Consider the following 16,474-nt stretch of genomic DNA (forward strand, 5'->3'; position numbering starts at 1 on the left):
TTTTTTTTTTAAATATGAGAACTTTATTTATTTGGAAGGGGTACCAAATAGAACTTTTTTTTTAGGTCATTTCCAGATGTGTTAGGCTTTTGTTAAAGCTGCAATCTCAGTGCCAATTCTTACTTTTCTGTTGCTATGCAACAGACTACTTCAAAACTTAGTGGATTACAAAAAGACAACAGTCACTTATTGTAAAACTTTCCTTAAAATTGGAAGCTTTCCCTCTGCTACATTCCAACACTCACATCCTCCCCACCATCCAAATCTAATTTGCCACACAAGAGTAAAAAATAACTAATTACAGAACTGGGACAAAGAAGTTGTAAGATAAGCCTGGAACATCTTTTTTGTACCAGAATATAAGGAAAATGCTCCAAAAAGTGAAGATTGCATATCAAAAACAAACAGGAACTAGTTTAAAGAGAAGTTTCCATAATGTAATCTGAGACCTAGTGGATTATAAACCATCAAACAAAATGAAAATCCAAGAGTACATGAAGCAAATAAATCAATTATTATATTTTTTAATAAGAAAGGGAAATCATAAAAGCATTTTATACTTAAGAATAAAAAGTAAATGCACAAAATGATGTAAAAATAAACTATTATTTTTTAAAAGAATTTAAAAAATTCCAGTGTCATCATTTTACATACCTGAAAAGCTCTTGTAGTTACCGATCAATTTTATTATGAAATATTATAGTTTCGTATATGTAATAGTTTCCCCCTCAACAGTTGGATATAGCGCATTTTACCTAAATGCTTACTTGTTTAGGAATAAGTTATTTTTAATCCAGGTTATACAGCTCTTTTTAAAACAAATCATAAAATTGTGATTTGCCACTTTTTTAATATGTGAAGCCTTTCTATTAATGTCGGATTCTTACTTCTGAGTCCACAGCTTTTGTTTCATTCATTAATTGTTTTGAACAGTTACTATATTGAGTGTGTACTATGTGGTGTGTACTATGGAACTAAGTGCCAAGTATACAGATTTGAATAAAACAGACATATCCTCTATTCTGTATTAGAGAGACTTGTTAAATATTTCTTTGCAGATCTAGAGTGATCATTCTGTGTAATTCCTCATTAATATTAAGGGTTGATTTTTCTATTTTTAGACATTGTTGACATTTTAAAACTAACAGTGTCTTTGAGATGAATTTAACTTTGAAGGTTAGGTTTTTTAAATTGAAAAATAATTGAGTATTTGATTGTAAATTAAATGTCTTAGAACATTTTCATTAAAATATTCATTTTAGGTAATTAAAACTTCAAATATATTTCCCTTGGGTAAAAATTTTCTCAAACCCAAATAGACATTTTTGGCATTGGTCAACTTAATAATACACCCAAGGGTTGTTTTAAAGAGTAGTACAGTTGTTGGCTTATCTCACTGACAGTAGAAGAAAAAGACCAAGGTCGTATTCAAGATACGATACCTAACAGTAACTTAATAGTTTAAGACCAAAGTTGTTTATTATCCAGTTTGTGGCTTTTTACAACAACTTGACAAATCTCAGTTGAGCTTGCTATCTGGAAAACTACCTAGGATTGACTACACTGACACAGATGGAAATGTGGAAGGCTAATGAGACAATAGCTAATATTTGAATGTGTGGAGTCATAGGCTACTCTAGTGACATAAAAGTATACTTTTTGCATTTTAAATGTAAAATATATTGAATATAGTATTGTTTTTTGGGTTACCAAAAAAATTATTGTTTTACACATTCTGCTACAAATATCTAAGAAATCTTTTTAATTGAAATAATATTTGGCTTATGTGTAGCTTTTAAGTATACAACATTATAAATCAATATCTGTACATGTTGCATTTATGTTCACCTCCAAAAATCTGATTTCCATTCTTCCTATAACTAACGAGCCCCTCTACCAGTTTACCCAGCCTCCTTCCCCCTTTTCTTCCATTAACCACTATTTTTTCTTAGTCTACTATTTGTTGTTGTTTATCTTTCACATATGAGTGAAATCGTTTTTTGTTTTTGTTTTTGTTTTGTTTTGTTTTTTTCTCAGTCTGAATTCACTAAGCATAATGTCCTCTAGGTCCATTTCCATTGTGGCAAATGGCAGAATGTTTTAGTGCTTTGGGGAGGTAGATTTTAGGAATCCATTTACTTCTAGGATATATTGTATGTAAAAATGTGATCTTTGATATGATTTGTAGGTAGCTATGCTTAGAAATTGTTACTTGCAAAGGATAATAGTTTTATTTTTTAGTATATGTAGAAACTCAGAGGGAATAAATAGTTCTCAGGCATATGTTGAGATGGTTTATTCAATCAGTTAAATATTTGAATGATTGCTCTGGACCAATCTCTGCAAGCTTACCCTGGACAAAATTTGGGAAATTAAAAAAAAAAAATCATTAAACCTACTTATTTTGTTGTTCTTTTTTTTCTTTCAGACCTGTCACGAAACCGACTCTCAGAAATTCCAATAGAAGCATGCCATTTTGTTTCTCTGGAGAATCTCAATTTGTACCAAAATTGTATTCGGTATATACCAGAAGCAATTCTAAACCTGCAAGCACTAACATTCCTGAACATTAGGTAAGAATATTGTTTCTTTTTTTCCTAAGTTTTGCTTTTATGTGGTCTTCTCAATTTTCTCTTCCTTTCACTAAAAGTTGTACACTCATATCAGCTGTATTTACACATGGTTAGTCTATATTAACAGTGTTTCCCTGTGTCCTTTTAGTTTCACCCTTTGTATTTGTCTTTGCAACAGTTAACAAATCCTGCTAGCAGTTAGTATGGTAAATTTGCAGCAGACATGTAGCAGTGATTCTCCAGTTACATTTTCAGATGAGTTTTATCAAATAAGAACAGTAGTTCTGAAATTACTTTGGTTCTCATAATTGTATATTTTTGTGTGTTACATTCTGAATGTATTTGTTTACCTCATGTTTTTCATTTCTCACAAGAAACTCACTATAAAAGTCGTAAATGTCCATTGACAAAATTACAGATGTATTTGAAAAGCGTAAAGGAAGTTTGTCAATGTTGTATGAGTCATAACAGGTGATCTTTTTCCCTTTTCTAGTCTTTTAGTCATACTTCTTTAGTGAATTTTCTCCTCTTGTTACTAACATCCTTTGAAAAATTTTTTTTTGCTTTTTAAAAAATAATATAGTTTATTTTTACATTATTTTGTGCATTTTTCCATCTCTGAAAATATTTATATGTAACCATTTTATTGTACAATTTATATACTTCTAAAACTTCATTTCCTTCAGATATTTGATAAAAATAGTAAATAAGAATAAAAGGAGAGATTTTTTATGTAGATGTTTGTTTTCCTCTTTCTCTAAGATAAATGCCTTAGAATAAGATTATTAGATTAAAAAGCTTTAAAGGCTTATGAAATATATTAATCAGTAAAATATCTTGAAACAAGGGAGGAAATTGGTTATAAGGGTTAAGATCTTAAGTCTGTATAGGTAAAATTTTAAATTTTTATCCTGGGGTCCCCCTAGTGACCCAACAGATTAAAGTGCAGCACTCTAGCCACAGCCACAGCAGCAGTTTCATCGATGGCCAGGTAGCTGATCCGCATGGTGTAGCAGACTTACCCTCTCTTACCTGCTGCTCCCCTCAGCAGTGTACTTTGTCACTCTCCTGTTCTGCTTCCCACTGTCTCTGGTGAATCCCTCTCACTGTCCCCTGTACCTCTGGCCTGTACCCCAGTTCTGTATGCATAAGTAAGTTTTTATCCTGATGATAAATATGTTCTGTTGTTCTTTTAGTTCTGATTTGTATAAAAGATCCCAAATTATATCCTGTTTCTTGTTTTCTTTTTTTAAAAATTTATTTATTTATGCATACAGAACTAGGGTACAGGCCAGAAGTACAGGGGTGGTGAGAGGATTCACCAGGGACAGAGTAGGGAGCAGAACAGGCAGATTGATGAAGTATACTGCTGAGGGCAGTGGGCAGGTAAGGAGAGATATGCCGTGCCATGTGGATCACCTCCAGGGCTGGGGGTTGAACTCGCACTGAAGAGGCTGCGGCTGGCTTGCAGTGCTGTGCTTTAACTGGTTGCACCACCAGGGAGGTCTGTTTCTTGTTTTCTATAGAATACTATGTTTGGGTATTTTATGTACGTTTTGTTTTAATACTGCAAGATAGGAGAAGTGGATTATAAACATGTTAATATATGTATCCTATTTTATTAATTTTTTTTAAAGATTTATTTATGCATACAGAACTAGGGTATAGGCTAGAGGTGCATGGGTGGTGAGAGGACTCCCCAGAGACAGAGTGGAAAGCAGAACAGGCAGATCAATGAAGTACACTGCTGAGGGGAGCAGAAGGTGAGACAGTAGAGATCTGATGCGTTATGTGGATCACTTCGGGGGTTGGGGATCGAACTTGCACTGAAGCCGCTATGACTAGCTAGCAGTGCTGCGTCCTAACCTGTTTTGCCACCAGACAGTGCCTATTTAAATATCCTATTTTAAACCCATCATTTTCTTTTATAAATTTTACTTTAATAATGTGCTAATATAATGTGTTTATATATCAGTTTACAAATAAGGAATCTGTATAAGATGCAGTAAAATACTATGTCTAAAACAGAGCTGTAAGTGAGAAAACACAGGCTAGAATTCACTTCTAATATCCTGTTTGTTCCTTACAGCTTATATATTTTACTTTACTGAGTATAGAGTGTGAAAACTGGAAACTTTTCTTGAATGGTGGCCACTGACATTTCTCTTTTTGTACTTACCCATTTAGTCGGAATCAACTATCAACATTGCCAGCTCATTTGTGTAATTTACCATTGAAAGTTTTAATTGCTGGTAATAATAAATTGGTCTCACTTCCAGAAGAAATTGGACATCTCAGACATTTAACAGAACTTGTAAGTTAATATTTTACCATTGTTGAACATTTATGCCTATGGCACAGACCCATTATGAAGGTGTGTTTGTGTGTGATTTTTCAGGAATTGATAATATCCTTAAATGATCAGTACTCAAATACTTTGGTCCTAGAATTAAGGAAGAACTGAAGTGGGGAGGGAACCCAGTGGAACATGATAGATGAGTGGTGGATGTGGTGTATTGAAAAACATTTGCAGAGGTGAACCTATATCCCTAAATTATATACAGCGTTGTAAAGCAGTGTTGCATCAATTAAAAAAAAGGAAAGAAAATGAATGTACAAGTTTTATAGATCACTTGATATGGGAAAGGGTAATTAAAATTTGGTTTTAACTATTAAGTGAATTCTATAGCATTAAACTTTTCGATATAAGCTAATACTGTATTTGAATTTGAAATATTAATTTGACATCTTGAGCTTCTATTCACCTAGATTGTTGCCTCTTCCAATATATGGGCTTACAGATTATACTAGCTGGTCTCAGAATTATGGAAAATTCCATCTTATTGATTTTAGAATCTGTAATCAATCTTATCAGAACCACTGAAGTCACACTTTCAACCAAGATCTTTGAAGGCCTGTTTAGTATGTGTTGGGATAAGGCTGACCTGTTGTTCATAAAGCAACATCTGTTTTCTGCGTATGTGTACTTTGGATTATGTGTACTTTATTATTTTTCCCTCACGTTCAGTAATGGGATAATTTAATATAAAGAGGGATTTGGGTCTTCCTTTTTTTTTTTTAAGATTTATTTATTTATGTATACAGAATTGGGGTACAGGCCAGAGGTGCAGGGGCAGTGAGGGGATTCACCAGAGACAGAGTGGGGAGCAGAACAAGCACATCAATGAAGTATATACTCTAAGGGGAGCAGTGGGCTAGTCTGGAGAGAGGTCTGTCGTGCAATGTGGATCACCTCAGGGACTGGGGATCGAACTCATAGCCGCTTGAGTGCTGTGCTTTCACCTATTGTGCACCAAGGAGAGTCTATTTGGGTCTTCGCAATTGCATTTTTATTTTATACTCTTCAACAGTTGAGCTAGTATTTTGAAAATAGACTTTTCTTTCAATTCTGTCATTATAATTTTTATCAGTTTTGCTTTCTTCTAGTTTTTAAAATAACAAATATTGTTCTAAATAAATCCATTTCTATATTTTCTGTTTTACCTTTCATCAACATTTTCATTTGTTCAGGTATTACAGGCCTCCTGTCCACATACTATGTCAATTAATTTTAGTTTTCCTCACACAATTAATGAACTATATAAAATGTATAGAGTGGATCAGAAGTCTGTATGTTTTTCATATTAAATGCTAGTATAAACTATAGAATTATTCTTGTCCAATCTCAGTTTATATTTTAAACAGGTTGGCAATATTAGAACAGTTCTTTACTTTGTATCTTTTTAAAAAATTTTATGTATTTTTGACATTATTCTTCATTTTTGTACAGTGTATGCTTTCTCATCTCGGTTATAGTCCCTGTGAAATTCCCACCGCCGATTCACCCATGAACCATCAATGTAGTTTTCTCTTCCCACCCCTGTTTTGATCCTAGTCCCCTCTCCCCACCCTGCCAATGTCTCTGGTTACTTTGATTCTTTTTGAAATAGGATGTGAGCTGCAATGAAATTCAAACAATACCTTCCCAAATTGGTAATTTGGAGGCATTGAGAGACCTTAACATAAGAAGAAATCACTTAGTACGTTTGCCTGAAGGTAAGAATATGTGACATAATTATTTTATAATTTTTTTCTTTTTACTTTAAAGGTCGTCAGTTGATATAATCAGCAACTCAGGGTAATGTTATTGTAAGTTTCAGTAAGCATAACTACTTGGGGGAAATATATAGCATGATTTTGATAAGGGGATAATTTAATATAAAGGAAACATTCCAGCAGTTAGCACTGACTTAAAAATGAACTTGATTTAAACTTACCAACTTTGTCCTCAACTGGAAATGTTCTTACAGAAGTAGCATTTGTTGAGGCAGTATATAAGCGTGAATAATGAATGGAAGGAGAGACTTCACTAATCTTAAAGACTGTTTTGTCTCAGATTGAGAGTGAGCTGCGGTGTGGTGAAAGTGTATTGATAAAATTTATCAATCTTTCAAAAATAGAAATTCATGAAAGAAAATGGTACAAGTGGGGCCCTCCCTGGTGGTGCAACGGGTTAAAGCACAGCACTATGAAGCTAACCACAGCCACTGCAGCATGGGTTTGATCCCGGCCCGGGAGGTGACCCACATGGCACAGCAGACCTCTCCTATCTTGCCTGGTGCTCCCCTCAGCACTGTACATTGTCAGTCTGCCTGTTCTGCTCCCTATCCTGCCTCTGGTGAATCCTCTCACATCCTCATCTCTGGTCTGTACCCTAGTTCTTATGTGCATAAATAAATAAATCTTTAAAAAAGAAAATGCTACAAATTGAAGTGAAATGAGGAGATTCATTTTATTACATCAGAATAACTACTCCTATAATTTTATTTAGGAATTTTAAAAATATGAAATAAAGAAATGAACCTCTATGTACTCATCACCCAGCTACAGTAATAATTAATTGCAGCTCATTTAATCTATATGCGCACTTACTTTCCCTTACTTTATCCATTAAATGAATTTGAAACAATCTCAAGAAAATTTTCTGTAAACTTCAGAATGTATATCTTAAAAGATAAGAAATCTTCAGAGGGTTTTTCCATGATAATGAATCTTTAGATAACCTATAATATATGATTTATAGTAAACAGTAAATATTGACTAGTAATACTTTTGCTTGTACAATCCAGATTTTTACACCAATTTGATACAGTTTGACGTTTAGTTTAACATCCTTCCAGTTCTACTTTCTACCACTTTAGAACTGTGAATAAAGAGACCCTCTGCAGAACTGACCTAATCATGACATACATGACTTTATAACCCAACATTTGTTTAGGGAAACAACCCCTCTCTACTCAGGATGCATTTCCTATGGTTGATCATTAAACTCTTACAAATGTACTAATACTGACTTACTTTGAAATAAATTAATGAAAACCTTGGGGATTTGGTGGAAATTAAAATTCAGGATTTCAGATTACAATTGCAGTTTAATAGTTTTGTCATCTAATTTATGTCTATCTTATTTTGAAAGTACATTACAAAAAAAATTGTAAAAAACACAGTTTCAAATGGTTTTTCATCAGCTTATCCAGTTATTTTGGCATATTTAATTAAATTGAGGTGTTAGGTAAAGCTTTGTTCTACACGGGTTAGTGTAGAGTTAATCAGTTAACTTGCTTATTAGTAAGTAGTTAATTGTGAATCTCTGTCATACCACAATTTGGTAGGTATTATGTCTTTTTGTTGACATTTTGATTTTTAATTAATTTTAGCTTTTTTTTTTTTAAGATTTATTTATTTTATGCATGCAGAGCTGGGGCACAGGCCATAGGTACAGGAGCAGTGAGAGGATTCACCAGAGACAGTGGGGAAAAGAACAGGCAGATCAACGAAGTACACTGCTGAGGGGAGCAGCAGGTGGCACCATGTGGATCACCACCTGGGTGGGGATCGAACTCATGCTGAAGTGGCTTTAGCTTCTTAGTGCTGTGCTTTAACCCACTGGGCCACCAGGGAGGGCCCAATTTTAACTTTTATCAAATAGTATATCAGTCAAAAAGTCATTTGGTATTTAAAAACTTAAATAAGAACCACAACCACCCCTCCTCCCTAGAAGCCTCTACTTTCAGACACTTTGACTCTGTCCTCTTATATTTGCTGACTTAAATGATGTACTTTAAAAATAAAAAAAGATTTACTTACTTATGCTACAGAACTGGGGTACAGGCCAAAGGTGTAGGGGCGGTGAGAGGGTTCACCAGAGATAGTGGAGAGCAGAACAGGTAGACTGACGAAGTACACTGCTGAGGGGAGCAGTGGGCGGGTCAGGAGAGGTCTGCTGCATCATGTGGGTCAGCTCCGGGGCAGGGATCAAACTCAATGCTGAAGTGGCTTTAACTTCTTAGTGCTGTGCTTTAATCTGCTGCACCACTAGGGAGGGCCCTAAATGATGTACTTTTAATGCTGTTGCTGTATTTATCAACTTTTGCCCTTTATGAACGCTTCCTATTATGGTACAAGATTTTGCTTCCTTATTCTGTTACCAGCATACCTTTCCTCCCCTCTTCTCACCTTTCCAGTGTGGTTTTATCACAACTCTGATTAAATTGGTATCCTTGCTTATATTGTTGTAAATGTATGTTATTTCCTGCCAGTTCAAGTGATATACACTGATTTGATTTCCTGTCTTGTACATCTTTTTGTTATTGTTTTTTTCTAGAGTTAGTTGTTCCTTTTTTAAAGAAAGATTATTTATGCATACAAGAACTGGGGTACAGGCCAGAGGTGTGGGACATGAAGAGATTCCCCAGAGTGGTGAACAGAACAGGCAGATGGACTGAAGTACACTGCTGAGGGGGCAACAGGCGGGACAGGAGAGGTCTTACTGTGCCATGTGCGTCAGCTCCCTGGCCGGGAATCCAACAGGTGCTGCAATGGCGGCAGATAGCCTCACAGTGCTGTGCTTTAACTCCTTGCACCACCAGGGAAGGCCCTCCCTTTTAATGAACTTAGTTTTTTATGTGCCTATTAATTTCTCATTTTTCAGTAACCTTTTTTTTTTTTGTCAAGCCAGTCAAGTATCTGTGTTGTGGTTTTTGTTTTTTGGTTTTTGGGTTTATTTTAATTCTACATATTTCTTCATTGAGTCTCTTTTTCCTTTTCTTTCAGTTTGGATGGTTTTCTGTTATTGCTGCCCAAATTTCCTTTATGAAAGTTACTTTTTTTCATGGACTCTCTCTCCCTCGTTTACTTTTTTTTTTTTTTAATTCAAGCTTTATAATATAATTGACAAACAATCCCCCTTTCTTACTTTACTCCCTTGTTTGCTGGAAAACATCTTCTGGTGGTTTCCAAAGAACATGACATGGGAAAATTTTTTTTGAAAACTTACTTGAAAAAAATGTGCTTTTTCTTTGTAGATCCTTGATTATTAATTTGCTTGGCTGTAGATTCTAGGTCGAAAATTATTTTCTCTGAGTCCTTTGTCACCAATTTTTTTCTTTTTGGAAAATTTTAACCTTTCTCTGAAATATGATGTGCCCTCGTATGAGTTACTTTAGTTCATTGTGCTGGATTTTGTTGAGCTTTTTTCTAGGGATTTGTACTCTTTATTCTAAAAATTATATCTCTTTGATAATTTCTTCTCTTCTGGTTTCTGTGTTCTCTTTTTAGTTTTTTTTAAAGATTTATTTATGCATACAGAACTGGGGTACAGGCCAGAAGTACAAGGGTGGTGAGAGGATTCACCAGAGACAGAGTGGGGAGCAGAACAGGTTGACTGACAAAGTGCACTGCTGAAGGGAGCAGTGGATGAAACAGGAGAGGTTTTCTGCACCGTGTGGGTCCCCTCCCCTCAGGGGCAGGGACTGAACTTTTGCTGAGGTGGCTGCAGATAGGTTTGGCTTGCAGTGCTACACTGTAATCCATGGCTTTTAGAGTTTTTATGAACTGGGTATTAGGCCCCTTTAATAGATCATATAAATTTCCTTATCTGTTCTATTTTTCATTTGTTAGTTTTTCCCAGTGGTAAAAGTTTGAGCCACTTATGTTCTAGCCATTTCTTAATTTTTAACCTTCTGCCATCATGCTTTTATTTCTAAGAACCCTTGTCATTTTGTAATTTTTTTTTAAAAAAAGCTCTTTTTTAATTTCAGTTATTCAGTACTTTACTTTATTATAGTTTTTCAAAGTTTTCTTCTGTTTCCTCTGTTACCTATTTCTTCTCAATTGGTTTGTTTAGTTAAATTTCCGTCTTAAGTCTTGGGGGCTTTTCTAAATGTCTGCATCCTACATTGTCTATATAAAGCTTATTAGAAGTTCTGAATTAAGCAGCAAACTGGGTGTTTGGGAAGAGAAACTCTACATCAAACTCTGTATCAGGTCTGCTGTGCCATGTGGGTTAGCTCTGGTCATGGATGGATTTTGTGCTGCAAAGGCTGCCAGTAGTTTTGTAGTGCTGAGACTTAACCCCTTGCACCACCAGGAAGTACTCATTAGAACTCTAAATCTGTAAGTAACTGGATTTCATCTTATTCCCCTTTTGTTATCTCAGTTAATGGCTGATCGCAAATAGAGCTGAATACCTATATTAGATGCACTATATATGTACCTAGAAAGTGAAGTAAAAATTATATAGCTTTAAGTACCATTAATTGTTCATTTCCATTTTACCTGCTTGCAGAACTGGCAGAGTTACCTTTGATCCGGTTAGACTTCTCCTGCAATAAGATTACAGCAATCCCTGTTTGTTATCGGAACCTTAGGCACCTACAGATGATCACCTTAGATAACAACCCATTACAATCTCCTCCTGCACAGGTAAGCTTAGTTGATTTAAAGTATGCTATGAACTTTTTAACAAAGGTGGTGAAATTTAAAACTTTATCTATGAGGTTAGTGTTCTGTTTAAATTAAGTTTTTTAAAAATAAATTTGCATACATACATATCTTTTAGAAATCTTGAATAAAATGGGATGCAAGATAGCTGATATTTCCAGAAGTGTTTTTTCTTTTTATAATTTTTTTTAGTTAAGAGGTTCTAAAAATTTTTTCTAGTGATTTGAATAATTACTGTCTAGTAAAGTATAAATGTAAATAATGTAAATGCTAATGACAAGTAAAAATACTTGTCTTTCAAATAAAAGGATAATTTATCAATGCAAATCTTCTGACCAATGTTTTTGTACCCTTCTATTTTCTAAAATCACAAATTTCTTATTTGGTCATTTTTGTTGTTTGCTTATAAATGTCTGAAATGAATCTGTTAGTAATTAAGTCTTTGTACTATACCTTTATAGTTTCTATATATCCTATAATAAAAAAAAAATTTTGTTAACCCGTATGTTTGACTATAACTTCTTTTACTCTGCAGTCTATCTCTGGTCTTGTTTATACATTTATATGGCAATGTAAGGCTTTATGAGTAAACTTCTTAACTGTAGATGGGTCTCATAATCCTAATTATGTTTTGACTTTTAACAGATAGCAATAGAAATACATATATTTATATACATTGTTTATATATACTATACTTATAACTTTAATATCTAATCATTTCCTGTTACTGTATCTTAGAGAAAGTAGAAATGAAAAGTTATACGTGATTGTTAGATTGTGAAAGCAAAAGTTGCCTATAATCTATGGGGAAGAAATGCTTTAAACCCTATTTGCCTAACTAACCAATGTGATCAGTTAACTTTGTATTCTAACAGTGTTTGAAATCATGATTTATTTTATGTACTACTGAAACTTACTATGATTAGAAGCAAAACCTATATTTGTAACACTCCTAAATAACATCTAAAATTAACAATATAATTTGTTATAATAACTATATAATTATTATCTGTGCTTAATGTAGGTATCATCTGTTTCCTGTAAAAGATAACAAGGTGATTTGTGATTTAAAAAAGGGATAAATGTTACAGATGAGTAATGTGGTTGCATTTATGTTATTTTATTTAGATATGTATAAAAGGTAAAATCCACATATTTAAATACCTGAACATACAAGCTTGTAAGATTGCTCCAGATCTGCCAGATTATGACAGGAGACCCTTGGGTTTTGGCTCTTGGTGAGTATATTCTATTCTTTTATTTATCATATTCCATCAAGAGGGAATCAAATAAACTGGACCATAAAACTGCCTGAATGTTTGAAAATTATACATATCTATAAGTCCAGACTCTATAATAATCCCTGGTTATGCTAAGTAATTAATGTCTTTTATATTTTCCATTTTTCAGTAGTTAATATTATTTGTAACTATCAATATTTCAGAATAATCTAGAAATTATATATTATTATATGTACCCTAGAAGTTATTTATATAATATATACATATCCTAGAAATATATAAATTATTTATGCATCAGTGAATGAGATATTCCACCTCACTGACTTTCTCTCTGAGTTAGATATGGGTAAAATTACACTGTGGTTAATAGCACATATATTCAAGGTACCATCATCGAGTCAGAAGGCATGGTTCTCTTTAGATCCCCATACTCTTGGGCAATCCATTTAACTTCTCTGAACCTTAGTTTCTTCCATATGATCTTTACCTGTTTATATTTTTATAATAGTTCTGAGGATTGAAGGAATATTTCTAAAAATGTTTTGCTGAATTTTAGTAAAACTCTTTGTAAGTATTGGGGTAATTACTAAGTCTGCTGTGATCTAGGACCAATTTATAAAGCCTTAAGAATCCTATTTTGCTAAAGAGAATTTTTATTACTCTTATAGCACTTTGGATATTCAGTTCAAATTGGATGCTATGGTACTGTTAGTCCTTAGATGTAGTTTTCTGACTACTTATGTCTGACATAAAAACAACACCCAAACTGGCTTAAATCGTTTTAAAAAGGTCACAAATGTTTTATTCATTTCCAATTGCGCTATGTAGTGACCTATGCCTTTTTTGTTTAGATTATTTTAGGCAGCTTTATGTTACAGACTAAATATATTTATTTGTGATGATATGGCAGTGAACCAAAACTAACAAAAGACTACGTCACTGGTAAGGGAAGTTCCACTTTTGTAACTCTGGTTATGTAATTGAGTCTCTCCAACAAGTCTGACCTTACAAAAGCAGTGGACATCCTTTGTTCATATTTATGTGGTTAGCACCTCAAACACTGCCTGGTATTCAGTAAGTGTTTTGGTGGACAAAAAGATGTTTAGTGTCTTGTTATAATAGATTATGTTCTCTTTAAGTGTACATTCTTCATAGAAGTAATAATAGCTTTTATGGAGTACTTTGTACAGACTTTGTACAGGTCCTTAGCTATATTTTCTCAATCTTTATAGCAGCCTAAGGTAGACATTGACCTGTGAGGAAACAGTTGAAAGAGGCTAACAAGTTAGTCATATAACTAGAAAATAATTGTGTCAAGTTGTCAGTTCAAATCTGTTAAACAGTCAGAAAGCCACCTTCTCGGCTCTTCACTGCAGTATTACTGATTTATTAAGGAAACTGCTTTCTAGCTTCTTGAAGGCCATTCTTATACAAAGCCTGACCATCTGTTCTGATTTGCCTGTGATTGAGGTTTATTGGGACACAGAAGTTTTAGTGCTAAAACCAAAATAACTCTTAAACCCAGAAAACTGGTAAATGTGTATGTCTTACTTTAATCTCTGAACCAAGGAAAATATATGCAAACACTAAAGATAACTGAATAAGTATAAAAGAATAGCTTAATTCAAAGATTTTATTCATTCTTTTTATGCTGCCCACTTGAAAAGTATTGCAGTAAAGTAGACATATCTTGAGTGGTCACTTGATATAGAATAAAACAGTATCCTCTAGAAATCTTAAAAGCTTTACTGAAAAAAATTACATATTAAAAAAGCGCTCTTTAGTTAATCTTTAAATACACATATTTCTCTTGGCACCTGTACAAAACTTTTTAAAGAATGACTTAAATAAATATTTTGTCAAAAAGCTTTCAAAATTTGGCACCTTGTCCTGACTTTGCTGTGATCAAACATATAGGACCTATCCTTAGGTTCTGGACTTTAAAGGAAGCATAAAGAACAGACATGTCATATAGATGAAATATAAAAAATCTTTTGTTTCTTTTTTTTATTTTACTATATATAAAATATTTTGCTTACATGCTAACAATGTATAGGTCTAGGTGAAAGGTGAATGGACATTCATTGTACTATACTCCAGCTCTTGTATAAATACGACTTTTTTCAAAAGAAAAATGAGGGATAATTAATTGCGGTTCTTTTAGTAAACCCATTGTAGAATTATATAGAGATACTTTTTGCTGAATAATCTTTGTGGAGGAGTGTAGGAAATGATACACGTTGCCATAAAGATACTCACATTTTTGCTCTCTATAATAAATATGTTTCCCTTTCCTAAAATTTTATATAAATGAAATCAAATTTCATATAAGTGAAATCAAACATTTTATATCTGGGTTCTTCACAAAATGGTTTTAAGATTATCTTATAATGGCCAAAAGTTATGAACAGATAATTCACAAAAGATGATCTATGAATGATATATGAATAGTTACTAAGCACACAAAAAGGTATTCAATATCACTAATAATCAGTGAAATAAAAATTAAAACCACCAAGAAACCATTTTATAGCTATCAAATTGAAGACAACATACAAAATATGGCAACTGAAACTCAAATATACATTACTAGTACAAAATAATATAGCTACTTTTGAAAAACAGATTGACAGTTTTTTAAAGAACTAAGTCTATACTTAACTATTTAAAAAGCTCAGACTACAAAAGTAGATGACTGGCTTAAAAAAATGTGGTACATAAACAAAATGGAATATTACCCAGCAATCAAAAAAAATAAACACATGCCTTTTGTAGCAACATGGATGGAGCTGGAGAAGATCATGCTTAGTGAAATAAGCCAGAAAGGAAAGGAAAAATACCAGATGGCTTCACTCATAGCAGGAGTATAAAAGACAAGGGGAGAAAATAATAATAATAATGATGAACAACTATATACCAGAGACATTTTAGGGGGTAGAGTGGGGAATAGGATCAAAAACGGTAGGGGGAGGGAAGTGCACTGGACTATGGTGATGGCACACGGGTGATTTGATGATGGGAAGCCCACAGGGATTACAGCTGAAATGGAAAAAGGCACAAAATGATGTAAAAATAAACTATTATATTATTTAAAAAAAAAAACTCAGACTATATTTACCATACCATTCTGCTCCAAGGTATTAAAAACATGGGGAATTTTATTTACATGCTGAATAAGGAAAGCCAAATAAAAGTAGTCCGTTTTCATGAGTTTTAAAATAGGCAAAACTAACTGCATTACTGTTGCCATACCAAAGTACTACAAATTTAGCAACTTAAACAACACAAATTTGTTTTCTTACAATTCTGTAGGTCTCAAGTGTAAATCTTGATCTCATCTGGCTAAACTCAAAATGCTGGCAGAGTTGACTGCTTTGCTACAGGCTCTGAATGGGATGCATCCTTATCTGTCAACATCTAGAGGTTTTTTGCACTCCTTGGCCTTTGGTCCCCTTCTTCCATCTTCAGGAGGGCATTGCATTAGACTCTTGCCTCCCTCTTCCTCTTTTAAGGACCCTTTGATTACATTGAATCCATATAGTGAAGATAATTTTCCTATTTTAAGGTCAGCTGATTAGCAACCTTATTTCTTTATATCCACAACCTTAATTCCCCTGTTGTCATGTAAAATAATATACCTACAGGCCCCAGGGGTTAGGTTTTTGAAATCTTTGAGGATCATTATTTTGTTTTCTGTACTAGTTTAATTTGAAAAAAGTCAAAATGGTTTTTGCCTCATAGGGCACACTGGCAGGGAGAGGGAAATATACGGAATATACAGAAATTTTCATGCAAAGAAGAAATAAATATATCATGATAGAATTGTGTTACAAAAATATTCATTTGTTAAACTTAGTTAATATATGTATATTTCAATGT

At 33.5% G+C, this 16,474-nt stretch overlaps 1 protein-coding gene across 3 annotated transcripts in view; it reads left to right on the top strand.

Annotated features, from left to right (window-relative positions):
- LRCH3 (leucine-rich repeats and calponin homology (CH) domain containing 3) overlaps positions 1-16,474 on the top strand; it is a 91,126-nt gene that overhangs the window by 30,099 nt on the left and 44,553 nt on the right. For all 3 annotated transcript variants that reach the window (XM_012733260.1, XM_012733257.1, XM_012733265.1), the window contains exons 2-6: positions 2,429-2,573; positions 4,761-4,887; positions 6,524-6,629; positions 11,200-11,336; positions 12,483-12,592. In XM_012733260.1, coding sequence (XP_012588714.1) covers positions 2,429-2,573; positions 4,761-4,887; positions 6,524-6,629; positions 11,200-11,336; positions 12,483-12,592 — 625 coding nt within the window. The remainder of the gene's footprint in view (positions 1-2,428; positions 2,574-4,760; positions 4,888-6,523; positions 6,630-11,199; positions 11,337-12,482; positions 12,593-16,474) is intronic.

The sequence above is a fragment of the Condylura cristata genome, unplaced genomic scaffold (assembly GCF_000260355.1).
Source record: "Condylura cristata isolate star-nosed mole 26May11 unplaced genomic scaffold, ConCri1.0 scaffold00003, whole genome shotgun sequence".
Classification (NCBI taxonomy): Eukaryota; Metazoa; Chordata; class Mammalia; order Eulipotyphla; family Talpidae; genus Condylura; species Condylura cristata.